Raw genomic sequence first — 17,528 nt, 5'->3', positions numbered from 1 at the left:
TATTTTTACATCTGTGTGGGTTGTATCTGAGCATGCTGGAGAGCATGTGCACTCAATCTGTGTGGTGGTGAGAGGACAAACTTGTGGGAGTTGGCTCTTTCTGCCGCATGGGTTGATGGGAATGGAACTGAGTTTGTCGGGTGTGACAGCTGGCATCTTTACCCACTAAGCCATCCCCAAGGCATGATTTATATGTTTATCAGGTGGTGGTCAACTCAGGAAAGTTACCCTGAGCTTCTACTTACCCATCAGCTTCTACTTACACTGTTTCCTTAGAACATATACAGTGCATTATTGTACCACCGAACATCCTCGCCCGTGATGGACCTACCCCATCCTTTCTACCCTCCCTACCTGTGAGATCCACTTTTTACCATCTTGAGAGGCCTGGAGCAGAGGTGTTCTCCCGGCACACAGGGCGTGTTTATCCATTGAGGTTGTGGATAAACTCATTTTACATGCTTTCTGGAGCCTGTAGTGAGGGTCAGGGATGCAGACCCAGAGGAGGCAGCTACTGTGGCAGAGGACGGACAGGAAGGGTATGGTGGAAAGGGGCCCATTGCACCTGGGAGAGAGGTGTGAGGCTCAGAGGACAGACACACTCGGAGGCACAGCCTTTGAGAGCCGTGTCCACCTGTAGCTCAAGGGTGGACACGGAGTACTCTGTCATGAGAAAGGAAAAGACGATGTCCGTCTTAGTCACACGGAGCAGAGAAGCAGAGGGGAGAGTGGCTAACTGGAGAGGCCCGGGACAAACGGAGGGCCTTTTCTTATCCCCTTTCCACAGAACTGTTCTGTGTTCCTAGCTGTCATCTGGACTGTTCAGAAGTGATGGACAGCGGGCCTTTCAGATGTATCCTAGAGGGAATTTGCTCCTCAGGGAGTTTTTCCATATAACCTTAGCATTCAAGCTATTTTTCGGATCCTTTTCTGCGCTGATGGTGTGGTGCTAGGTTAACACAAATTCTTTTACCGATTGAAAAGCAAAAACTGCCAGTTTTATAGGTGTGTCTCCAGCTGTATGTGTCATCCTGTGCCCTTCAGAAAGCCTATTCATCTCTAGGTAAAGCAAGATGCTCGGGAACCTTCAAGAAAAAGAGCGAGGAGAACACAATTCTTCCCCAGGAAGTTGACTTCTGGGAGACCCAAGGGAATTCGCTTAGACTGTCTTTTATTTTTCTTTACCTGTACAACAGGAGCACTAGACCCCAGCCTGGCTGCATTAAGCACTGGTGTGGGGAAAAAAGGGGCACCGAGTGGAAAGGTGTGCTTTCTGTGTGTGTTAGGGAGATGTAGGCAAGCACTTCTGGGTGAGGTGCCAGCGTCAAGTTCAACACAAGCTTGATGGGAGCCTGAGCTGAGCTGGAAAGAACCTCAGTACTTAGTGTCTATGAGAGATGGCTGCTTGTGACATGTCTTTTGTTTGTTTGTTTTGTCTTGTCTTTTTTTTTTTTAAAGATTTATTTTTTTATTACGTATACAGTGTTCTACCTGCATGTACACCTGCACTCCAGAAGAAGGCACCAGATCTCATAGATGGTTGTGAGCCACCATGTGGCTGCTGGGAATTGAACTCAGGACTTTTGGAAGAGCAAACAGTGCTCTTAACCTCTGAGCCATCTCTCTAGCCCCTGTCTTGTCTTTTAAGACAGGGTTTCTCTGTGGAGGCTTGGCTGTCCTGGATTCACTTTGTAGACAAAGCTGACATTGAACTCACAGAGATCTGCCCGCCTCTCCCTCCCAGAGTGCTGTGATTACAGGCGTGAGCCACCCCCCGGCTCTGTGACACGTCTTAAGCGGCCAGATAGAGCCCTGGTGGCATCAGGGCTTCATGTTTCTCTGATACTGATGCTTAGTCCGTATAAAAGAAGAAGCATCAGACTCTTAAGGCCCCTGCTGGACCATGTCACCCATCTTCAGTAGAAACAGAAGAGTCAGGTTTGGAGACCCTGGGCCCCACCTCACCCCTGCTTCTGCTCTGAGAGCTGTAGCAATGCTACGTTGGGCTCCAGGTCTTGTCCGCTGTCACTGTTCAGTCACTTTCCTTCTCAGGCAGCTGCCTCTGCCTGGCTCTTGCACTCTGTCCTCCCAAACTGCCGCCTTTCCAGCAGTTAGAAACCATGCCAGAGCAGGAATCACCCAACAGTCAGGGATAAGCTTGTTATTGCAGGTCCTCCTTTTTTTTTTTTTTTTTTTTTTTTTCATGCCAGATGGAGTGCATCTTGGGGTTTCATAGCATCAGGCTGGGGGGCAGCAGGAAGTGGGAATTGCTAGTCTGGCTCTGGGAATTCATTAGGCATTGTTCTGTCATCACCCCACCCTACCAGCTGACTTTCATTCACTTGAACGCTTCAGGCCTGGCTGGTCCCAGCATCCTGGGGGTGGGGGAGGGGTGAGATGTGAAGTCCAGAGTGTTTCCTGTCCTAAGGAGGCTGCACTGCCCTTACAGGCAGTTTTGGTCTTGAGCTGTAGGGGGAAGGTGGGAAGCTCTTGAGTTCCCGGATTTGGAGGCATCAAGGAAAAGAGGGTTGTGTGTTTTGGGGGTGTCTTCAGATGTGGCCCTCCGAAACAATGGCAGTGCCCCGGGAACAAAGCTCACAGCTGACGGATCCGATTATTTTACCTTTTCCTGTCCGATCCAGTATTGACTTATTGAACAGCAAATTCGTTTCTGACCCAACTCGCCTACGCCAGAGAGCAGAAAGGAAGTCAGTATTTGCTTTTCCAACAGGGTCACGGGTCACCTGACTGAGCCCTTTAACAAACAACTGGGAAGCGGACAGGACTGTGCAGGAACTTATTGGAATCAGCTCCATTCCTGCAGCTTGAAGCCGGCCTGGTGGGAGGGAGGGAGTCCTTCCTGCTTGGGCTGTGCAAGGAGGAGGGGTGCTTGAGGAAGGTGATGTGTGTAGAGCTTTCTTCCCAACTGGCCTCTGTTCTCCAAGAAGCCCAGGTGCTGCAGATGCACTGTGGGAAAAACAAGAGAATCAGTGGAAGAAAAGTGTGGAAATGGAATTAATGTGATTGTGTAAACACTCACCCTACTAAGTGACCCTTTCTCTCTGTCTTTCTGTCTCTGTCTTTCTCTCTGCCTCTGCCTCTCTCTCTTTCTCTGTCTCTCTCTGTCTCTCTCTGTCTCTCTCTGTCTCTCTCTCTCTCTCTCTCTCTCTCCTGGTAGGAGGAAAGTTATCCTGGCTGAGAACTGAGCAAGGAGAATCTTTTAGAAGCGCATCTCACCTCACTTGTCACTTCTTTTTGTTTGTTTGTTTTTGTTTTTCAAGACAGGGTTTCTCTGGACTCACTTTGTAGACCAGGCTGGCCTCAAACTCACAGCAATCCTCCTGCCTCTGCCTCCCTGAGTGTCCTTCTCACTTCTTTGATACCTCATCTTCAGCCCTCCCAAGGATGAGCTGAGCCATCACAACTTGTTAGCAGAGGAAACAGTTCCACTTGGAAAACTGGGGTCCTGGGATGGGGAATGAAAGCTCTCATCCTCAGGGAAGGGTTGCCCCAGGTATGGGAGGCATGCATTTCTTTTTTTTGGAAAGAGTGCTTTGTCTCAGCCAGGCGATCATGAAGGGACCGGTGGAGCTGCTATTTGGTGTGCTGCCTACCACGCTAAATATTTGACTTTGTAAGGTTGAATTGTCCAAGAGTTCTGTGGCAGTGAGGCTGTGCGCTGAGCCAAGCTCTCTTTTCAAGGAACTCCAAGGTGCTATTTATTTTGGCATGCAGCCTGTTCTGTGATGAAAAGCGGCATTTTTATTATTGCAGAATAAAGAGGGTTTTGAAGAGAACAAGAATGCAGACACAGGCTTCGGTTTCAGGACTAAGGAAGGGACGCTTTACGTTTCGACTGGAGGTTAAATGAGGTTTGAAAATGGCATCATAAGAGGGATAAACATGGGTGGGGGGAGGGCAGAGGTGAAGACATGCAGGAGTTGGCCTGACCAGAGGAAACCATTTCTAACAAGGCCTAGCTGCACAGGGGCAATCATTGCTGACACGGACTGCCTTGGTGGACTGCACAGGAAGCCCGAGGCCCTTCCTCCTCACTGTCCCTAAGTTTGGAAGGACGCTCGCCCTCCTGCCTGTACCTAAGTGAGGAATTTTAAGTTGGCCACTGCGCCTCTGGCTGCCTCCACGTCCTCATCTATAATTTAGAGCCAGGTCCCAGGCTTGCTTGCGTGGGGGAGGGGGAGGGTGCCGAGGGATTGGCGTTTGTTTATTTCTCTGCATTGGTTCCGTTCGGAGACGGTGGATCAACTCGTTCCCTCGTTCACACAGTATGTCCAACAAGCTTTAAATTCGGAGAGTCAGGGGAGAAGCAGGGATGCATCTCTCAAGAATTCTGACTTTCAGAAGGCCTGCCGACAAGGAGAGGAACGAGAAAGCTCTGTGCCCTGGAAAGGGTGAGAACGTAATGAGCAAGTGAGAAAGGCTGGGCGCTAATTGGGGGTCCTTGGACTGGGACGGACCACAGACAACAGCAGCAGATGTTCAAAAATCTTCATAGTGTGGGGTGTGTGTGTGGGGGGAGTAGGGTACAGCCTAGCAGGGAGGTTAAAGCTTACCGTATGTCAAAGCTTGAAATGCTCCAGATAGCTGTAGGACTCTGCTTTAAAGGGGGAAGGATGTCCGGCAAAGCTATCCTCATTCTCAGGCTTTGTGCGCTCTCCATCCAGCATCTGCACCACTCCAAGGACTCTCCCTTAGCCAAACGCCAAAATGTCTACCGTAAGAATGGTGGAGGGATGTGGACCCAGCGAGGGCCCAGGTGAGGAAGGAGAGGGTGAATCCCTTCATTTCCTTTCTGTGCTCAGAGCCCTTTAGAGTGAGAAGTTGTGCAGCCCTTTCCTGGAGAGCTGGGTTTCAGCTCCACTTAATATCTGTAGCCTTGGAGTTATTAGTTTCAGGAAAACGCAAGTGTGTGGTGGGCAGGGACATTAGGGGCCTCTAAGGAGTTTTTCATCCTGAAATCCTGCGTAATGTGTGTGGATTAATCCCTAGAAGTCATTTGAGCCCACGTTGGAGGGGCTGAATTCAGAATTCTAGCCAAAGGCAACAAGTCTGATGTCCCCAGGTGCTGCTTCGACTTTGCGACCAACAGGTCCAACTACTTGGGCTGGAGTTCCGCTTTAGCGAGGCAGACTCATGAGGCCCAGCAGGCCCTCCTTCCCCAGGCCCAGGAGCTTTACATCGCCTGAGTAGAGACATTAGTCAGAAAGGTTCCCCTCCCAGGGAGAGCAAGGGACAGTCACAACTGTGAACTGGGCTGCTGTATCTCCAGCACAGACTCGGGGCTGGCTAGAGCTCCTGTCACACTCCAGCATCCGCTTGTTGTGCCCCTCACGCTTAGTCTCAGTTTCCCCATCTGAACACTGAGAATAATAATCCTGTTGGGTTAAGGTAAGAGCTGTGTGAGACAACTCAGGTACGTTAAGTGCTTCCAACTCCACCCTCGGCGTGGTAATGTCACTGGATGCAGGTGAGCAGGACACAGGATAAAGAAAGGTTAAGACAAAAATCCCTTCCTAAGCTTCGCTTGACACAGTCTCCCCTCCCCGGCTTGCCATCTCACCTCAGAGGCTACAAATATGGGGTCATGGGAGAGGCAAGAGAGTCCTCTGCATGTGTGTCTCCTCTTTACCACAAGGCCAGCCCTCCCTCACTCCAGGAACCAACCATGCTTTCACATTGTTCTCCTTCAAGACCGCTCTTAGCTCTGAGACCTACAGGCACTGTGAGCTTTGTTATGCCTTGGCCCCACCTCTGTTCCCTACTGGAATCAAGCACCTGCTGGTCAAGTGCTTGTTAACTCTAAACTAAGGGTCAACATTAGCATTCTTGCCGGAGCGTCTCTGCTGCCACAAAACACGTCTGTCCTTTGAGGTTCAGCCGATGTCTGAGACCTTGTGTATAGCCTGCGTGAAGGATCCCAGGTAGAAAGCCAGGCATAGGCTTGGGAGACGCAGACAGTGCTCGCAGGGTTTACATCACACACAGGATCGAGCCATCTTGAATTTCACTCTCACCTGGCAGGCAACAATGTCATCGGTTCTCCCTTTCCCATGAGTGTGTCCCGGAGTGATGGTCGCTCCTCATTCCTAGACCCTTCCCTCTTCAGTAGCCCACTGTTCTCTGTTCTGGCTATTGCCAGGCACGTTAAAATCCTAAAACAGCTCTGTTTCCACTGCTGTGGATAATTCATTATTCTAATGAAAAGTGGCTGATAATCACAAAAGGCCAGTTTCTGTGTGATCTATTGTAATGGGATAGGAGCTGGAGAGGGTCCTGGGAATGGATTAAAACTTTGAGAACTGATGGTCAAATCTTAAGGTTGACTAATTCAGAATAAGGACAGCTTTCTGCTTGGGAGGTCCTGATGTCTTCTGGCCAAATGGGTTGAACTTCCCCTTTTCCCCATGGTTATAAACCAACCCTTTGCATCAGCAGCTCCTTGTCGGTCCTGATATCTCATCTTTGTCTTGAATTTGATTGGGATGCCTCAGATCACCTATAGGTAGTCCATGGCAGAGTTTTCACAAGATGGATTCTGGTCTCTCAGCAGGAAAGGGCGGGACGTCCTGAGCCCCTTCCACGGCTTTCAGTAGTCTGCTGAGAGCCTTGGGGGCACAGCTCACCTCGCCTCTGTTTCCTCATTTGTCGTGTGGGCTTGGGCTAAGTGGCTCCTTTAGTGTCACCTGCCAGCATTCCATTCTGTGAAGACACACCTAAAATCTAGCTCTGGAATATGTCTGGTTTTTCACCTCCCACCTTGGGAAGCAAGTCTGTGAGCATCCCTAGGAGAAAGGCCCTGCTGAGCGTTGTTTTCTTTGTACTATTTCCCCAGCTTTAATTTATTCTAGCTCTGGCTGACTGCGTCTTTTTCTTTCCTTTCAGAACTCTCCACGAATTGCACAGACCCAGTGGATGTGGAGTACCAGAGAGACTGAACGTCGCAGTCATATGATGGAGAAGACAGATGGTAGGCAGGGGGTTTCCTGGTCCCCAATTTAACGGGTTAGTTAGTTTGGAAAGGGTTAATTGGTACCAGTCCCTGAAATGGCTCTGGGGGAGGTCTGCAGGAGAAATTCTCCAAAAGGTCCCAGAGCACCTACTTTAGCTGTGAACCACAGTGGGTGGTAGAGAATGAACACAGATTCTTGTGAAGTTAAAAAAAAAAAGAACAACAAAAAAAAACATACATAATTTAAATTTTTTTAAAATTCTCATCTCATCCAACTACCAAGAATGGAATAGAGTCCCTGCCCTCATCACCTTTTATTTTTAACAGATGAGGGAATAAAAAAAAAATTTGCAACTTACATTTATTATTTCTCAAAAGACTGCGGAAAGCTTTGAAGGCAGCATTTTGGTTTATGCTGGTATGGCTGATCTCTCCTGGGCCCATTCATGTGGTCTCCCGGATGGCTAGGCCCAGGGTTGGATGGTTTAAAAGGGCCTTGTTTGGATGTCTGATAGTTAACTTCGGAGCCACTGGTAATGACTTAACCACATGCTGCTCACCGACCAGGAGGATAGCCGGGGCATTTTGCCATAAGAAGAGCAGGCGCATCTCAGCGGGCAGCCAGGGTTCACATTTCTACGTCATGATTGCTGACACCCGACCCTCAGCCAAAGCCAGTCACAAAAGCAATCCGTGGACTGGGTGGCAGAACAGTTACCCAGCGGAGGTATGATATTGGGCACTTTCCCAGAGTATCTGTCACACCTCATCTATAAATGGGTATTACTGCCACAGGAGAGAGCAAGATGGTGCACATAAAACCACTGAGTAATAACTATCTAGCAAATCAAATGTCCCCTCCCAAGAAATGTGCTCCAGGCCACGGCCTAGACCCCAGGCTCCCCACTCTGATGAGATGTCTTTTTTTCTGATCAGCCAGTTTCAGGAAACAGTCTTTCAGTCACATTGCCCTTACTAGGGCAGGAATTAGGACTAGGAGTCAGCTGCAGTCCTGCCTCTTGCTTTTTTCCACACGCACTGCCCTATATTTCAGGAGCCCGCCACTCCCCACAGAGCGCTGCTCTTCCAGAGCATCCCGGGAAATAGGTCCGACTTCTCAATATCACTCATTCCCTTTCAGTGACTCAACAACTCCTCCATCCAGCAACTCAAAAATGGTGCTCCTCCCTTTGAGTGCATCCCCTGTACTTGACTTCTTTTGTTTCGGGCAGGGTCTCATTGTGTGTCCTGATCCTTGCTATATAGACCAGATTGACAGGGATCTGCCTGCCTCCTGCCTCTACCTCCCCACAGTGCTGGGACTCAAGGCATGAGCTACCATGTTTGTACTGTTTTGGCCTTCAAAGACATTCATTGAATATCCCTTCTTCTCTTTCGCCCGCTTTTTCTCAGATCTGTTTTTCCCATTTCCTTCAGAAACTGATGACAGACATTTGAGCCGTTTTCTCTCTTTAACTACCTCTGATTGATTCATTCACCTGCTCTACTTCACTTGGCCTTTGAAATAATCATTGTCACTCCCTCCTTCTCCGTCCCTTTCCTACCCCACTCCGTGTGTGTGTGTGTGTGTGTGTGTGTGTGTGTCTTGTCTGTCTGTCTATCTGGTGGCTGTGTTTGCAGGTCTTTTCCAAGTGCCTACCAACCAACTTTGCTTTTCGAAGCGAGACAGTTCCCAACAGCTCTGAATCTCCTGTAGGTTGTTTTTCTTCATCCCTCCCTCCCCTTCATTGTACTGTTCCTGTTTTTCCAGTTATTTGGGGGAGGGAGGCTTTCACACACACATACCCAGATTCTGATATTCACAGAGTTAGATAGCCCAGGGAGAGAGTCCACAGCCAGTCGTCCTCTGACCCATCAGAATCTCACACTCATACTCATAGGAGCTTCACTAAGAGCCTACATAGGCAGGCAGACAGGCAGGCAGGCAGGCAGGCAGGCATCATTTCTCTACTTTAAAGAGGGGGGAAATGAAGCATAAAGAAAAAGAAATAAGATTCTTTTTCCTGAGCCATGCAAGTGGGAGGGTTGGTTTGCTGGATCTAACTTTCATTTTGAACAGAGACAGTTCTAAGTCCTTTTGGGCCTTGAGGCCTTGAGCTCTTACATACCTGTCATCAGATAGAACTGACAAGGCTCTGGCCTTAATGTGAGGTTGAGCCCCTTACTTATAGGCATTACTCTTGCGCTGGGAGGAAAGGAGGAATGCAGAGAGTAGGTGGAATTCAGGGCAACATGAAGGTCACCAAGTTGATATCTGAGTGTGGGTATGTGTGTACGTGTAAGGTGCTTCTTAAACCTCTCAACTCTTTTTTTTTTTTTTTTTTAAGATCTATTTTGGGGGCTGGAGAGATGGCTCAGCTGTTGAAAGCATTGGCTGATCTTCTAGAGGACCTAGGTTCAATTCCCAGCACCCATATGGCAATTTAAAACTATCGGTAACTCACACCCTCACACAGACATACATGCAGGCAAAACCACCAAGGCACATGAAATAAAAATAAATAATTTAAAAAGATACGTTTTATTTATGTGTACTTGTCTGGGTAAGCATATGCTCTGTGAATGCCCTGGGAGGCCAGCTGGAGTTAGAGGCAGTTGTGAGCGGCCTGACATAGGTGCTCAGAATGGAACTCAGGTCCTCTGGAAGAGCAACAAGCACTCTTGACTGCTGAACAATTTCCTCAGCCCCATACACCTCTTACCTTTGATACCTTCTAGGTTCTTGGGCTCCCCTTGCCTATGAGCAGAAAGGGTTTGCCATTCGACACTTTGTTTCCTGCTTGATGTTATATATTAATGCTCCAGCTCTGCTCCCAGAGGCTGCTGGGAAAATCGGAGCATTTCTCCTGCACAGAGGCAACAGACAGATACAACAAACAGTACCACCTCTCCTACAGGAGAAGCCTATGCTCTGGGTCATAAATCTACTTACCTTTGGACAGACGTCTCCTCTCTGATTTGTTTTGTCCCCCTAATCCATGGTTCTTCTGAGGGGACTAGTCTGCATCAGAGTATAACTTGGGAAACAGAAGCAATAACAGAAAATGTTTTAGTTACTTTAACTGCAATGCGTCTCCTTGAAAAGTGGACAAGTTGCCGGCTGGGGTGGGGGAAGTTGTGTGCGTAGTTGGGAAGTTATGTGGTTATGTGGGGATATTTGGGCGCCAGGGGCACACTGCCCCCTTGTCTACCTGAAGTCTGAAGCCCAGCAGGAACCACGGGGTGAATCAGAACGTCACCCTGCTCTCTGCTGTGGCTATGACAGTCACCCACAGGACTGCAGATCCGTTTAGCTCCACCCGGTTCTCTAGAGATGCCTAAGAAGACGTGTAGCCTCAGGCTATCTTCCCCCAGCAATCCCATCATTAGCACCTTCCTAAAGAAGCTTTCCGCTTGCTTTCCTTACAAATTACTCGTATTACTTGATCTCACCTTGATCGTATCAGCAATCTCTCTTCTGGTCCCAGGCTTCTGATTTGTCTTTCTTTTAATCCTGGGCTGGAATGTTCATTTCGAGCTGTGCGGGATGTTACACAATTCTAATCCCAGTGCTCCAGGGGCTCAATGAGGTAGACAGAATGATAATTCAGGACCAGCCTGGGCTACGCAGTGAGACCCCATCTTAAAACCAACCTAAACCAAAGCAACTTCAAAAAACAAAACCTGCTTGAAATTTGACGAACTCACTTTTTTAATTAAATTTTTATCTTTATACGTTTATTACAGTTTATACATTTTGTATCCCAGCTGTAGCCCCCTCCCTCAATCCCTTCCCATCCCACCCTCCCTCCATCATCTCCTCCCATGCCCCTCTCCAAGTCCACTGATAGGGGAGGTCCTCCTCCCCTTCCATCTGACCCTAGTCTATCAGGTCTCACATCAGGACTGGCTGCATTGTCTTCCTCTGCGGACTGGTCAGGCTGCTCCCCTTCAGGAGTAGGTGATCAAAGAGCAAGCCCCTGAGTTCATGTCAGAGACAGTCCCTGTTCCCCTTACCAGGGAACCCACTTGGATACTGAGCTGCCATGGGCTACATCTGAGCAGGGGTTCTAGGTAATATCCATATGTGGTCCTTTTTTGGAGTATCAGTCTCAAAAAAGACCCCTGTGTCCAGATTTTTTGGTTCTGTTGCTCTCCTTGTGGAGTTCCTGTCCTTTCCAGGTCTTACTATCTCCCCCTTCTTTCCTAAGATTAGCTGCACTCTGCCCAAAGTTTGGTTCGCTGCTGAGAAAAGCCTTTCAGAGGCTCCCATCCTGCTTCCTGTTCTCTCCTTCCTCCAATGTCTATCTTGATATCTTTCTGAGTGAGGATTGATCATTTTACCCAGGGTACTCCTTCTTGCTCAGCTTCTTTAGGTGTACAGATTTTAGAATGTTTAGTTTATATTATAAGTCTAATATCAACTTATAAGTGAGTATATACCATGTGTGTCTTTCTGCTTCTGGGATACCTCACTCACGATGATCTTTTCTAGATCACACCATTTGCTAGCAAATTTAATGATTTCCTTGTTTTTAATTGCTGAGTAGTATTCTGTTGTGTAAATGTACCACAATTTCTGTATCCATTCCTCAGTTGAGGGACATCTGGGTTGTTTCCAGGTTCTGGCTATTACGAATAAAGCTGCTATGAACGTGGTTGAGCAAATGTCCTTGTTGTGTACTTGAGCCTCTTTTGGATATATGCCTAGGAGTGGTATGGCTGGATCTTGAGGAATCGCTATTCCTAGTTGTCTGAGAAAGCACCAGATGGATTTCCAGAGTGGTTGTACAAGTTTACATTCCCACCAGCAGTGGAGTAAGGTTCCCCTTTCTCCACAGCCTCTCCAGCATGTGTTGTCACTTGAGTTTTTGATCTTAGCCATTCTGATGGGTGTAAGGTGAACTCTCAGGGTTGTTTTGATTTGCATTTCCCTGATGACTAAGGATGTTGAACTTTCCTTTTTTTTTTTTTTTAACTATTTATTTATTATGTACACAATGTTCTGCCTGCATGTACACCTGCACACCAGAAGAGGGCACCAGATCCCATTATAGATGGTTGTGAGCCACCATGTGGTTGCTAAGAATTGAACTCAGGTCCTCTGGAAGAGCAGCCAGTGCTCTTAGCCTCTGAGCCATCTCTCCAGCCCCGTGAACATGTCTTTAAGTGTTTCTCTGTCATTTTATATTCCTCTACAGAGAATTCTCTGTTTAGCTCTGTACTCCATATTTTAATTAGATTACTTGATTTGTTGTTTTATTTATTCTTTAGTTCTTTATATATTCTGGATATCAGCCCTCTGTCAGATATAGGGTTGGTGAAGATACTTTCCCAGTCTGTAGGCCGTAAGTTTTGTTTTGAGGACGGTGTACTTTGCTTTACAGAAGCTTTTCAGTTTCATGAGGTCCCATTTATCAATTGTTGCTCTTAGAGCCTGAGCTGTTGGTGTTCTGTTCAGGAAGCTATCTCCTGTGCCAATGAATTCTAGGCCCTTCCCACTTTTTCTTCTAACCGATTTAGTGTGTCTGGTTTTATGTTGAGGTGTTTGATCCACCTGGACTTTAGTTTTGTGCAGGGTGATAAATATGGATCTATTTGCATTTTTCTACATACCAACTCACTTTTTCTTTAAAGCCTGCTAGTGAGTCCTGTTACCTAGACAGCAAGTCATGTGGGTGGCATACATACACGTCATTCTGTGATCCAGCTTTTTTTTTTTACCCTCCCCATTTTGTCTTTTTCTCTTAACTCTTTCCTTCCCACTCTTTAAGTTATGGCCGTATAGACTTTTACCCTCCCCTGGCATGCTATGTGTCTTTGCCATTTCTCTGACCCCTCTACCTGTAGAATGCCCGTCCTGGCTGCCTGTCACTGCAGTGCAGACCTCCCTGAAACACAGTGGCTTCCTGTAGTAACTGGCTACTGATCCAGATTTAGCTGAGAGCCCCTCTCTTGCGGTGCTTCCTGTAAGATGGATGTTCCCAGCCTTTGGGCTAAGGTGGCTAGGACAGTCTTTTTCTTTCTGTCCCCGCCCCCCCTCCATCCCTTCTCCTTTTCCAGATAATTTCTATGGGAAGCTGCAAAAGCTTCTTCCCATCAGGGCAGCTTCAGAGATTTATCTCAAGGTGGCTGGCTTCCCCAACATATGTGCATTCTGAGAGGCCCTGTTAGAAACTACTAGTTTCCTTACAGCCTAACTTTTTGAGTTCTCCTCACATCATCACTGCTGTATTCTTCTGATCAAAGCATCGAAAGCCAGTAGAGATTCGAAGGGGTGAAGAAAGAGGTTCCTCCTTCTTTGTGGAATTAGCTCGCCTGTCTAAATGGGCTAGATGCTGTTGGAGCCATCTTTTGCCTTCTTGTTCTGACAAATTACTATTTGTTCATATAATATCCCATCTTAGTCACCTTTGTGAAGTCTCCCTCCATTAGCAAGGCAATTTTTTTTCCCTTTATATCCAAGAAAATACTTGCAGAGAAAGGGGAAGTAAGAAAGAGAAGAAGATAGGCTATGCCCAGCACATTGCGATGGGTTTGCAGCTGCCTCATTTGACCACAAATCCTTTGAGGAAAATGACTGTTCCTGACTTATCTTTGTGTCTCTGGAAAATATAGCTCAGCAACTGACACATAGGTACTCAGTAAAGAGTAGCTGAGATAAATAGATTGAATTGCTGATCGTTTATATTTTTGCACTAAAACCCAGCAATCATCAGTCCTGGAGAATGTGTGCAGGCCCTTCTTCATTCCCAGGGGTGAGCCACACAGAGTAACATATTGAGAATGTTTATCACTCACCAGGCATGGGACTGAGACTATCGTATTCATTATTAATTAATCGGGCCTCAAAATAATTTTACATTAGCTATTGTTATCCCCACTTTACGGTGATGAGACACAGGGAAGCTGAGTGAGTTTCCCAAGGTCACAGAGCAAAATAGAGACTGGACTCTCTCATTCCTCTTGCTTCTCCGTTTGATTTTGTTTTGCTTTTCCTTTGAGACGAAGTCTTACGCTACAGCTCAGGCTAGCCTGGAATGTGAACTCCCTGACTCTGCCTTTGAGTGCTGAGACTATAGGTGGGCACCGCCATCCCCAGCCAGACTTCTGAGCTCAGTTCCCTCACAGCGCCATCTCAAATCATGTCCGCAGCTAACAAGGGTGTCATGGGGAGAGCGCCAAGAAGACCTTTGAGCCTGGAAAGAGAAAGAATCTGGGTGCAAGGTCTGTGAACTGACAGATTCCTCGCGTCTTCTGTGGGAGTCAGGAGGGAGATTGATGGTGGCCTAAGGGAGAACAGTCTCCCCACCATGTCTCCCTCCCACCATGGTTCAGGTCAGGTGTCCCCAAAAGGCCATGGGACCCACACATCTCGGATGATGTATGACCCTCCCTTTTTGACATTTATGGGCTCTCCTCTCTGGACAGTTAGTTGTTTCACAGTCCATAAAAAATATGGTATTTCCTCACTAGCATGGGCTTTTGAAAGGGGAACTCAGTGTTGCACCCTATGTGGTTCGGGGGTGGGGGTGGGAGGAATATTGAGTATCCATGATCACCTGCTCCAATTCCCTTTGGTCTTTAGGTAACCAGAGGCTCAGGCACCCCAGGAGCTTAAATAATGCAGGAGTCATAAATTATCAATAGCCTAGCCTTCCGCAAGATTTACTGGAGCCTTTTTGAGGCATGCCAGTTTCTCTTTGAATGCCGAGAAAATTGTCTGTCTCATCCTTCAGAATCTCCCATGTCTGTAATTGCCAGTTGGTACCCTCCTCTGACAAATGGCTGGACTTCAGCTCAGCAGTTACAGGATGCAACAGAGAAGAACAGTGTGAGGCAATTTTGTTTTCTTGGTCTGCAGGCAGGTTCATTATAACCACTGAGGTGGTATATTGAAAATAAGAAAGTACAGACGGTGGCTACAAACACATTGATCTGATAAGATGCTATCCCAGCACAGGTACCAAGTCCATAGGCCCCGCAGCACCCTAGCACTCTAACATTCTGGGCTGAGGAGGGAGGCCCTGGCTGAGACATCTCACACGGCAGCGTGAGGTCAAAGCCTCAGATGCTCAGTCTCATTTTAACTTTGTGCTTCTTCCTTTATGTCTTGTATCTCCCAGCCAAGGACCAGTCCTCTCAGGGGGATGAAGAGAAAGATCTCCCAAAGAGCCACCCTTACTCTGTGGAGACCCCATATGGCTTTCATTTGGACTTAGACTTCCTCAAATATGTGGACGACATCGAGAAGGGACACACCATCAAAAGGATTCCTATCCACAGAAGAGCCAAGCAGGCTAAGTTTAGCACTTTGCCCCGAAACTTCAGCCTTCCTGACAGCGGAGCTCGCACCCATGCTGCTCCTCTCCAGCAAAACTGGTCTCCTGTGGTGCCCAGGAAGAAGTCCCTGGGGATCCAGGATCAATCCCAGTCTCTGCCAGCGGTTGCTCTCCCTCAGGCCTCAGCGCATGGCAGTGAACTGAGTCACTTCAGAAAGGCCCTGTTGACAGAGGGTACCAGGCAGGCTGAGGCCGATGTTCAGGAGGATGCCGGGAGCGGGCGACCCCAGCTTCTGAGAGCGTCCAGCATGCCAGCCACTCTGCCGCCGAACCAGGCCCCCGATGAGCCCAGCCTGACCTCAGGTCCTTCCACACTCCTTGCCCTCCCTCTGCTTCAGGATGAAGGCAGCCTCTGTGACGGCACCTTTGACTCTGCAGAGGGGTTCACGGGCTTCCAGGCATCTGCCCAGTCACCGGACAGAGAACCGGGAAAACTGGAACCCGCGATTCCAGAGCTGGCCTGGGAGGGGGCTGAGCCTGAAGAAGGTGACATCAAGGCTACAAGTCAGCTCTCTCAGCCAGGGCCTCCCTCCCCAGCCCGGAATGTTCCCATGGTTCTAGAGGAAGCGGGACATCAGCACCAGGCTAGAAAAGCCGAGGTAGTCTTAACACCCGGCTCCTGCACTCCCAGCCCACCTCCTCTGCCATCCCCCATCCCTGAGAACGAGCTCTCCCTGGAGGAAATTGAGCTCAACATCAGTGAGATCCCACCCCCGCCACCCATAGAGGTGGATGTGCACAACATTGGTATCTGGGTAACAGAGGAAAGCCTGGGCCTGGTTGGGACTGATACCAGCAGTATCTCCAGCCTGAAGAATCAGGTCTTGGCCCTTGAGGACAAGTTGTCAGGGAGAACAGAGGAGCTTGCCCAGGTCAGGGCTGCCCTTGAGCAGCAGCAAGAGGAGACCAAGGCCAGGGAACAGAGGATTCGAGAGCTGGAGTGCACTGTAGCCCATTTCGAAGAAAAGTTTAGTCAAGAGAAGGCCAGCAAGGCTCTGGCCCGGACTGATGTCATGGTGAACACTGACCCCCTTCATGAACTCATCCCCAGAGAATCATGTGACAAGAACATTGGGGTCAACCTTCTGAGCATCCCTAATCCTGAACGCTGGGTATCTAGAGCAGAAAAAAATGGCTTCCCGTGGGTCCAAAACAATCATAAACAAGGCTATCAGAGCCTGGAAGAGCCCGTGCCGCCACCCCAGCTGTCACTGCCAAAGGGACCTGAGCAGGTCCTTGCCTCATCCTTATGTAGCTGCCTCTCCATGGAGCTCAGGATCGAAGAAGAAGTCACTGAGGAGGAGACTGGCCCACAGGTGGGAGCTGAGGGCTTGGGCAGGCCAATAGGAGGCTCTCCCTGGAGCAGCAGCAGAGAGTCTGCCTCAGTGATCAGGGAGGAGGCCAGCTCAGAACCCCCCGGGGCAGAGCGTCCAGGAAGGCCAGCAAGTTCCCCACAAGACGCCACTATTGGCCAGTATGTTAAAAAGATCCAAGAGCTTCTGCACGAGCAGTGGAATTGCCTGGAGCATGGGTACCCGGAGCTGGCCAGCGCCATCAAACAGCCTGCATCCAAGCTCAGCAGCATCCAGAACCAGCTGCTCAGTTCCCTCAACCTGCTGCTCTCCGTCTATTCAGCCCAGGCCCCAGAGGAGAAGGAGCCTCCTGCCCCACCACCCTCCTCCACCCCTCCGCCACCACCGGGTAAATACTTCCCCTTTACATGACCGATTGTGGGGACCGGGGGTTTTAATTCTATGATTTGAACACCTCCGAGGACTCGGGGAAATAGAAAGTGGTCTGTGGAGGCCTTGCTTACAGGATTGTGTCTGGCTGAATAGATAGCACAGGCCACGGAGAGGTATGGAGGGAAAACCGTTTGCCAAGCCATGAGCCTGCAGCCCTGAGTCTTCACAGAGGGCACCTCGTCTGTATACATTATGCATAGGCCATGTCTCAGGCCAGGAGTGGTACTGCCAATACACTCCTCCTCGGTGTCCTTTCTGTGCATCCTGGAATCTGGCAAGTTCCACCTTCCTTTCCAGCTTTTCACACCAAAGGTTTTCTCTAGCCTGAGTATTTGAAGGAGCGTTATAATGAGAACTGAAATAGTTCGTTTAATATTTGGGGTGTGGAGATGTAAGAGGGGAGAATGGATGGAAGGAGGGAGGGAAGGAGGGAAGAGGGGTGCTCGCATATAGAAGTCACCCCTTAGCTGA

General features: G+C 48.7%; 1 protein-coding gene across 1 annotated transcript in view; it reads left to right on the top strand.

Moving 5' to 3' along the window:
• The window catches only part of Kank4 (KN motif and ankyrin repeat domains 4), a 67,227-nt gene that overhangs the window by 28,080 nt on the left and 21,619 nt on the right, over window positions 1–17,528 (top strand). Inside the window, exons 2-3 of the mRNA XM_060365932.1 lie at window positions 6,904–6,988; window positions 15,097–17,013. Of these exons, the coding sequence (XP_060221915.1) occupies window positions 6,934–6,988; window positions 15,097–17,013 (1,972 nt within the window). The 5' untranslated portion in view covers window positions 6,904–6,933. The remainder of the gene's footprint in view (window positions 1–6,903; window positions 6,989–15,096; window positions 17,014–17,528) is intronic.

The sequence above is a fragment of the Meriones unguiculatus genome, chromosome 12 (genome assembly GCF_030254825.1).
Source record: "Meriones unguiculatus strain TT.TT164.6M chromosome 12, Bangor_MerUng_6.1, whole genome shotgun sequence".
In the NCBI taxonomy this organism is placed as follows: domain Eukaryota; kingdom Metazoa; phylum Chordata; class Mammalia; order Rodentia; family Muridae; genus Meriones; species Meriones unguiculatus.
Note: the sequence above shows the minus strand (reverse complement) of the source record. Positions and strands in the feature narration are given on the sequence as shown.